The sequence below is a fragment of the Equus przewalskii genome, chromosome 4 (assembly GCF_037783145.1).
Source record: "Equus przewalskii isolate Varuska chromosome 4, EquPr2, whole genome shotgun sequence".
NCBI lineage: Eukaryota > Metazoa > Chordata > Mammalia > Perissodactyla > Equidae > Equus > Equus przewalskii.
In genome coordinates, this window is record NC_091834.1 from 31641131 (window position 1) to 31650815 (window position 9685).

Genomic DNA, 9685 nt, shown 5'->3' on the forward strand with positions numbered 1-9685 from the left:
GTAAATCAGTGTCTGCCTTCCTTGATTCTGCCTAGCACTCCTTTTATCACACAGAAATATTCAGCATAAAACAAAGAGTTGGTGTTTGTCCAGGCAGCTTTGGCAGTGTAGGGACCTGGAATTGGCCACCCCAAGATATGTCTCTTTGGCATCAGGATTATTTGAGGCTGATTGCTTTTGATAAACTGGGACAGGCAAGGAGGCTCTGAGGAATGGAACTTGCCCTTTGTTAGGACACTTTTGTAAGGTAAATCTCTATCTGTAAAAGGTGCCTTCCTCTCTGTACCAGGAAGAAGAAAGGAGATGACCTTCTCTCTAGAAACTCTTAATCAATACCAAAGGCAAGGACTTAAAATCTGCATTTTATTGTGCTTCTCTGGTAACCTCCTGTAACTGACTTCCCTCCCCCTCCCAACATTGGCATCTCCTTAAAGATTAAGCATCTTTCTTTAGGCTGGGAACCGATTTGCTCATCTGTGACCCCCTAGCCTGAGGCAACACACCTGCCACCCCGCGGCGTTCACTGGGACAGCAGACCTATCTGTCATTTCCATCGAGTGCTGTGCTGACAGAGCAGCCTCGTGACTATTGTAAAAGGAACATTTCAATCATATGTGAAACAACCTGTTTGGGGGTATATAACCACTCTGTGCACCCCACTTCTTCGGTGCCCTGTCTTCCTTCGGGAAGAAAGGCCCCGGGCCATGGTTCCTCATAAAGCTTTGTTTAATTTTCTCTTGCTATTCTGTCTCATGTGAATTTAATTGGTTCTCCGGCCAGACGAACCCCCATTGGGGAAGAGGAAATGTCTTCCTCCCCTACAGCAGTATAGACAGTTAATTAAGGTAACTAGGGGCTCAAAAATGCCTTTTCCTCTTAACTATGAGGCACTGCAAGGACATGCAGGGTACATAGATTTCTCCACAGAATTTCCTAGATTATTACAGTCACATAGACTTGGCACAAAATATATCAAGTTCCCAATATTCTGCAGAAAATCTGTTTCCAATTCTCTGTCGTTAAAGTTTTGGATGCAGAATAGTTTCTGCACAACTGAGTCGTTGCGAGGGAACGACCTTGTCATGGAGTAGCTTTACTCTGTTGACAAGGATGGGCCTTGTTCAGAATAAATCATTGTGAGACCCTCTTGTAATTTAAACCTCTTTTTCTTCTAACATTCCCTCTTCATTTGGTTCCCATTATGTCTAATTGTCCAAGAATCCAACAATTCTAAGGAATAGACTCTAAATAAACATCATCTGTATGAGATGCACTAGTGAGCTCAGCAAAATACTCTATCTTCTTTTAATGCCCGTGATTTTTGCTAAACTCTACAACCCTAAACATATCAATGAGCTCCCTGGATTTAGAGTGAATATCCTTTAAAGATCTGATTTTCTCCAAAGAAGTATGAGAATATTATTTTTACAAACTACCAAAGAGTGGACATTGGAAATTTGTAACATGTGATGGACTTCCCATTGCAAATTCTCCAAGATAGCAAACAGGCCTAATGACAAACATGCATGGCTACAGAGGACCACAGGGCATGTAACTTGGAGGCTTCTGAAACTAAGTTGGCAACTCTGGTGATTTTATCACTCCAGCAATCACAGGTATGTAAGTGACTTGCTCATGCCATTCCCCCAAGAGACCTTGAATTTGGCCCTGAGCACAGCACAGGGCACCTGTCTGTCATGTCTGGCTTCAAAGCTATTTGGTTGCATAATTAGAAACAAGTAAAAAACAAGCAAACTGCTCCAAGTAGGAAAGCTGTGGAATTATTATGGTGTTAGTAAAAACAAAAACAGGTCTAATAAAATTGGTCCAAATGCAAACTCATCTGTGATAAATGCATTGCACTGTTTTAATCTTATTTTTAAAAAATTTTTAATTGTGATAAATACACATATAAAATTTATCATCTTAACCATTTTTAAGTGTACAGTTCAGTAGTGTTAAGTAATGTTTACACTGTTGCACAACCAATCTCCAGAAGTTTTTCATCTTGCAAAACTGAAACTCTGCTGAAACTCTATGCCCATTAAACAACAACTCCTATTTCCTCTTCACGCCTAGGCCCTGGAAACCACTATTCTGCTTTCTATTTCTATGATTTTGACTACTCTAGATACCTAACATAAGTGGAATCATACAGTATTTGTCTTTTTGTGACTAGTTTATTTCATTAAGCATAACGTCCTCAAGGTTCATCCATATTGCAGCACTATCAAGATTTCCTTCCTTTTCAAGGCTGGAATAATATTCCATTGTATGTATACGCCACATTTTGTTTATCTATTCATCCATTAACATGATTTTTAAAACCCTCCGTTGAAACCAATTTCTGATTGAGGTGTCCGAACATGGGCATCATCCCGCTTTATATATATAAGAAATTAATGTGTAACAGGTCTATAAATCCTCTAAGAAGTAAAAGGAAAATATGTAGACAACTCCTACCTTTCATTACACTGAAGACTTTTTTAAATCATCCTATCTTACTCCAATTTTACCTTTATGGTGTTTGTGTTAAAGTTTTGGTCACTGGTCAAACACAAGTAATCTATTTAAAGCATGACCATATTTTTGTTTTTAAGAGAAAGCACAATTATTTACATTGGCAGTATAAGGTACATGGTCATGAGTGTGGTTTGGGTGGCAGAAAGACCTGAGTTTGAATTCTGTCCTAAATACTCACCAGCCATGTTAACTTTGGGCAAGTTACTCATGCTCTCCAAGCCTCAGTTTCCTCATCTGTCACAGAGGATAATATTATCTACTGTGTAAGATTGTCCTTGTGAGGGTTAAGTGAAATAGGACTTAGCAGAAATAAATACAATGAAAGATTACTATTATTGTTATTTTTATGATAAACAGCTTCTTCTCAGAGACAATAGTACTTGAGAATAAATAAACTGTGTTTTTGTTGGATCTTGCTTTAATTATTCAAAGGACACTTTTATTGGATTTCTAAAAGGCATTAATATTTATGTAAACAGATCCTATTGTATAAATCAAGCAGTCATACTCTCTTAGGTAATTACACTTAAGCCCTAAATGCTAACCAAACATGTAGTTCTCAATCAGTGAACACTCAAAGCTCTTACTGATGTTATCTAAATGAGAATCCACTTTCTCTCAGGTATCTTTGTGATGAAAGCTGCAAAAGTTTGGTTCCATTTCCTTTATCAGTTTTTTTCTTATATTCCACCATCTGTGTGCCAATGAAGCTTTACTCAGTTTTCTCCAGCCTAGTGCCCACTAGGTCTCTTGGGAGAAACTGAGACTGCAGCGTTGATAGACAGCATGAAAATTTTCCTTTCTACGTTGAATTTGGCTAATACGAAAATAATTATGTCCATTGGAAGCTCACTCCAATGCTGCTGTCACAGGCCCTCTTATAGATGACATTAACTTATGGGACTCCTTTGGCTCTTCAGTAATTAGTCTTTCAGGTGAACTTTAAAGCACATCATTCTGATATTGAATCCATTCACTCTTTAGTGAAGTGTTCTACCAAGTTCCATTCAACCTGGTTGATCCAAAAATTAGAGACAGAAATTGTATATTCTATGTGGGTATAATTTTAACAAGAAGGAAGGAGAGAGAGAAAAAAAGAAAACCAGAAACAGATCTACAAGCTGAGCACAGCAAAGAAGTACTGCCATGCTAATTGATGTGTTTTGAAATTCATGAGGAATCAATAATGGGATGGACACTGCATAGATATACTCTGTTATAGTCCCACTGCCCTCAAGGGGACTGACTTCCCTACGTTATTCAGATGCAAAGCTTCCTGCATATTTTCTTCCCCAATATTAAAAGTCAAACAGGATACACCTACTTGTTGACATTTAAATGAATATTTGAGGACTTTTCTGAGAATTTTATAACTCCTTCTGTGATATCTGGAGTCACCCAAATGTCCAAAAAATTAAACAAGTAGATGACAAATAGTGAAATCAATTTTCAATCTTTCATCCAGTTAAAGGAGTATTACGCATTAAGAAAAAAAAGTAGGGAAATGCTTACCTGGAAAGGAGAAGTTTCCTGTGGTATTGACAAATCTGCCAGTTATTTCTCCAAACACTATCATCATGAGGGGGAGACCTGCCCTGTGAGCTATAGCCATGATCGTGCCCAGGGACATAAGTAATTTATCCTGCCAATCAAGAGTATCGAAACTAAAAAAACAAAAAAGAAATAAAATAATACCCTTTAGAATAGAATTTCTCATTTTCTACAATCATATGTTCTTTGGATTTTTATTTAAGCTCAGTAATTTTCTAATCGTGGCAAATAAATGTATTAGAGAAGAAGGAGAACTTCAATCCAAATCATTGACAGATTAATTTCATGATTCTATTTATTTTCTATTCAGTGAAGAAATCAATATGATTCTATTTAATCAGTATCTTATTTGGTTGAATGATTACAATATAATCAGAAGAGATAAAAGTTTGGTTCCATTAAGAAATATTGTTTGATCTTCCGGAGCTCCTGTGGTAGTGAATTAAAACAGCTAGGAGTAGACATTAAGTACACACACTCAGGAACACACCTGTTACATCCTTCAAAATGACATTCAGAATATTTCAGAGGGAGAATTACAAATAGGGGAAACACATCCTCTGAGTTTTGAGGATAAGATTCCTGTAAGAGGTTTAAGTTAGTTTTTAAAAGGCAGCTCATTAGTGAAGTGTAACAAACATTACGGAGTGTCTATATGTGTACTTTGGGGACGTCTTGCTCATGGAGGTGATGCTCATTGCAGAATCTTGAAGGATGAGAGAGAGTTCACTGAAGAAGAACTGGGGAGTGCAGAGGAAGTGCGGATGTTTAGGCTTAGAACAGCAAGGTGACTAGAAACTGCATGGAGTGCTCGGGTAACCCCACAAAGTTGAGTCCTAAAGTGCACAGAACACAGTGTGGAAGACGACATTAGAGAGAAGTACAAAAGGCTCGGTGGGACCCACCAAGGATCTTGGACTTAGTACTGTCAATGTACAATGTACTTAGCATTATTACTTAGAGGGGTGATACCAGTTGTCATAGTGAAGTACACAACACCCAACAACTATCCAGCCAATCAGTGTCATAATACTCCAAGACTTTGTCTCTCACTGTTCTTTTGGTCCTCTCCAATTTCTCACTTTTTCTCCCCATTTTTGACTGATTGTTCTATGGCTCTTTCTTTTTGTTCTTCTTTCCTCCTCTGCCCTCCAGACTATATATTCTTTCTCTTATTTTTCCATTTCTATACTTTCCCCTCTGTCCCTTGCATCTCCACCTTCTTTTTAACCTTTTCCCTGTGCCCATTTCCCCCAGCACACCCCGTTTTGGGGACAAGGAACAGTCATCAGGAGAACGGGATGAGTCAGGCTTGGCAGAGTGGGGTCCATGACAGCTGAAGGTGAGTCATTTAGGGTCAATGTGGTGGGACAGCCTGAGGTTAGACTCACGTGGTGGGAGGGGAGGCCAAATTCCATCATCAAACACATAGGGCAAGCGAGAGTGCCTGAAGAGATAAAGGGTCAGAAGCCAGATGGAACTTGGAACAGAACAAGGGGAGCAGGTAAAGTCAAGAGCAAATGGAGAAGGGTCCCTAAAATTGCTACAAAGGGGACCAGCATCCCCAAGGTTCATTTGGCAGCTCCTGGGAAATGGAGATAGAGCACTTGAGTCTATCGGCCACGGTTACAAGCATGGGATCAGGTCGTCATGTGACATTCTCTTTACTGAACATTTACATGAAATTGAGGAACGTTTTAAATGCATTTCATATTATTTAAATAAAAATTTATTTTGTCTCTCAGCTTAAATCTAAAATTGTATGAATTTCACAGCAACATCCTACGTAAACCTAGATTTCTTTTCAATGATTTTCATCACAACAATGCATTTCTAACTCCTGTTAGAGCACGGTTTTGCCCTGAACATTTTTCAGGGAGAAAAGTAACTATTCAGAGGCTGAAAAAAAAAAGAAAAAGATTAAATTTAATTTAAATTTTAGCTTTTAAAATTCAAATGAAATTTTCTATGTTTCTACTTTAAGATTTGGGCTATTTTATTTTCTGAAGGAGGCAGATTTAAAACTTACGCATTAAAACCAGATTTAGCTTTACAAACAATTTATTTTCTAAAGCACTAAATTTTTAAAAATTCTCACTGAGGCTTTTAAACAAAAACATCACAAGAATAAAGGAGTGGAGAATAGGGGCTTTGCGGTGGTGAGAAATGTGCAGCAATGTTCGAGACTAAGGATGTTTTGGTGTCTTCATTGATTTACTTACCAAGTTGGAGATTTCAGTTGACATGCCACTTAATACGAACTTCTTTGCTATTGAATAATGGCTGTCATAGTTTGAAACACATCATGTTTACCAAAAGTGGGCAAACATTTTCTTGAGCCACCTCTCTGAGACATATTACAAATGAAAACTAGATTAGACTTCTTCCAAAAATACTCTGGCTTGCCTTGTGCCAGCAGAAAACCACTGAGAATTGTGTTAAACATAATCTGAATCCCTAAACTCCACACAGATATATTTTTTATTGAGGTCACATTGGTTTATATTGTATAAATTCCAGGTGTACATTATTATATTTCAGCTTCCCTATAGACTACATCATGTTCACCACCAAAAGTCTAGTTGCCATCTGTTATGGTAAAAATGTGCCCCTTTCCCCTTTCACATGCTAAGCAAAATAAGTCAGATGGAGCAAGATAAATATCGTATGATTTCACTCATCTGTGGAACTTACTCCACATTTAATCAATTTTCTCAGAAGCCAAATGTGAACACAGATTTCTTAATTATTTAAAAATTTCTGTAGTTAACAAGCACTTTCTTTATATGCAAGTTTATTTTAAGGTAAATTTGGGGGTGGTTTTTGTGAAACAAATGCAGAGATGCATTTTCCTTAAATTGGTTCATTTGTATAGTGTGATGAAGATGTCTTATTTTCAATTTCCCTGTAAACCACTTAGCTTTGCTCTGTTTCATAGCCAGCCTATCCTTACCTCTTTTATCATCTATCTTGACAATGTGGGCCATTGACTACAATGAGCCAACCTAAGACAACACAGGGGCAGCACGGAAAATCTATTGCTGCCTATAGACAATCTTTAAGTACTGGCTCTATAACTATTGATTAAAGACACCAAATTTGAATGAAGACAAGAAGTATTTACATTTAATATTTCACAACTTACCCATGTTACCAATCAAATACACTCTCTTCATTTTTTTCCTGTCTTGGTTGCTGTAAAAAATATAATCGTTTGAATTTAAACTTGTTACAAAATGTTTCACAGTCAATTGAATATAAATTTGAGTAGTTATCATATTCAACTATTATAATATATTCAACTACAAAAGAGTGATGTCCACACATTATCAAAATCATTCAGTTTAACAAACTGCAAGGCAGTCACTAAGAGCAAAGGTAACTGTCCAAGGTACTACACGGATTTCTGGATAAACAAGGCAAGGTCACCAGCCTTGCCAAGCTCACACACAGAGAAGACGGGTATGTTAACCACGTCTGCCAAATAATCATATTCTCCTTTTGCTAAAAAAAAAAAAAAAAAAAAAAAATTATATATATATAGATCTAAAAATAGTAAAGGTCACTCTTCTGAAGGATTTTGGGGTGTGGTGCCAGGAAGTCCTGCTGGCTGTACATTCAAAATATATCTAGAATTCAACCACTGCTCACCTTTTTCATTGCTGTGCCAATAGCACAGGAGAACTCCGGCCTAGTCTCTCCACTTCCACTTACATCCACTTTAGTCTATCCTCAACACAGCAACCAGAGTAAACATTTAAAAACTCAAGTCATATCATGCTACTCCTCTGCTCAAAAACCTACAATGGCTCCCATTTTTCTCAGAGTAAAAACTAAAATCCTGACATAGACCACCCTATTTAAAACTGCAAACGACTTCCTCCCTGCGTATCTGATTTCCTTGGCCTGATTAATGTTTCCCCATCACATTCATTACCCTCTAATATTTTCTGTAGTTCACTTATTTAGCATGTATATTATTTATGTCTGTCCTCCATTGACCGGTCGCTTCTGTCCCTCTTAAGGCTTGTGAAGTGCGCTTAACAAGGGCCCCTGGGAACCAAAAAGCCAGGCCAGGGAGAAAGAGACACCAGCAAAGGAAGAGTCGAGGTTCTCTCCTTGCATATGAACAAAAACTGATTTGGAAGTGCAGGTTGCGGAAGAATAAGGCTGCTTAAGGTTCTCCTCCCCACCTCGCCGCTCAGAGGGGAAAAACAGAGCACCAGCCTCGCCCTGGGAGGTGGGGGAGAGGATAAGAGAAGAAGGAAGAGGAATAACGTGTGTGTGTGTGCGCGCGCGCGCGCTTCACTACCCTTGTTCAAAAAGCGCAACCATCAACGGCAGATGTCTGATGCTTTACAAGCATGAAAAGTCAGATGTGGGGTCGGGGGCGCCGGGTGGACATCCCGCTACCCCCGCCCCGCGGCCGATAAGTCCGCGACCAGCCTGGTGCCGCCGGGTGCTCGGAGAGCCTCGCCTGGAGGGCCATCCAGACCCCTCTCTCCACCCCCCAAGTGACTGTCACTCCCTCGGCGCTCAGTTTTTAAACCTGTGCGGGGGACAGCTTCTGGCCGCTCAACAATCATATGGCAGCCGAGGGACGAGAGCGCACAGTAGATTCATCTCCCTCTTCTGCATCCCCAGGTCTAGTCTGGGGGCCACTGAACCGAACTATCTCAAGGGACCACGAGAGCTAACCAGAGCCGGCCGGAATAATCCCATTATGTTCCTTGGAGAAGAGGAGCGTTCTCGGTGCTCTCTCAATACTTAAAGACACAGAACTTCAGGGTGGAAGGGACTTTGGAGATCGCCTAATTCAAAACCTGCATTTTTTACCAGAAGAAACTGACACTCAGTGAGGTTAAGTCCTGTCTGAGACTGCACCAGCAGGACCAGAGTCCAGTCTCAGTGCCCTCCCCTGATCTTAGAGTTCTCCCTATACTAATTGTCTCTACACCTAGCACCTATGTGAGTCCCCTATATGCCTTTCTTAATTTCTCCACTCTCCTCCGAAAAGGAAAGATCTAAAACAGGGAGCAATAAGTTATCATGAAGCTAGCGGGATTCAAACTCAGAGCTTCCTATCTTATTAGTCATTTGACCTTGGGCTCTTTGCTCACTTCTTTAGGCCTCAGTTTCCTCATATGTAAAATGAGGACAAAAACATCTTCCTTACCAAGTTATTGTGAGGAATAAATGAAGTAAAAAGGTAAAAGAACCTAATACTGTGCCTACAACACAGTGCATGCTCAACAAATATGGCTTTCCTTCTTCCTAATCAGGTAGCAGGATTACCTGCTGGTCCTTGCTCCTGCTGTATCTTATTAACACAGAAGTCATCCCATGGCTTTCTGGAGTTCCAAGAGAACTTTAAAGCCGAGCATAGTATAAGAGGAGATGTCAGGCAGACCGTGGTTTGAATCTTACATCTGCGTTTACTAGCTGTCTAGCCTTGGGCAGTTTAATTCTTGATTCAGTCTCTGAATCCACAAAACAGGGTATCGTTAGGATTAGGTACAATGCGCGTAAAGTGCCCATCATGGAGGAGACACCTAATAAACGATAACTAGTATTATAGTTAAAAGATCAGGAAAGACTGGAGCAGGACGCA

General features: G+C 39.5%; 1 protein-coding gene across 1 annotated transcript in view; it reads right to left on the reverse strand.

Annotated features, from left to right (window-relative positions):
• The window catches only part of ABCB4 (ATP binding cassette subfamily B member 4), an 86412-nt gene extending 77752 nt beyond the window's left edge, over nucleotides 1-8660 (reverse strand). Inside the window, 4 exon segments of the mRNA XM_070618126.1 lie at nucleotides 504-585; nucleotides 3848-3911; nucleotides 4036-4187; nucleotides 8488-8660. Coding sequence (XP_070474227.1) covers nucleotides 504-585; nucleotides 3848-3911; nucleotides 4036-4187; nucleotides 8488-8660 — 471 coding nt within the window.
• Nucleotides 8661-9685: the final 1025 nt, after the last annotated feature.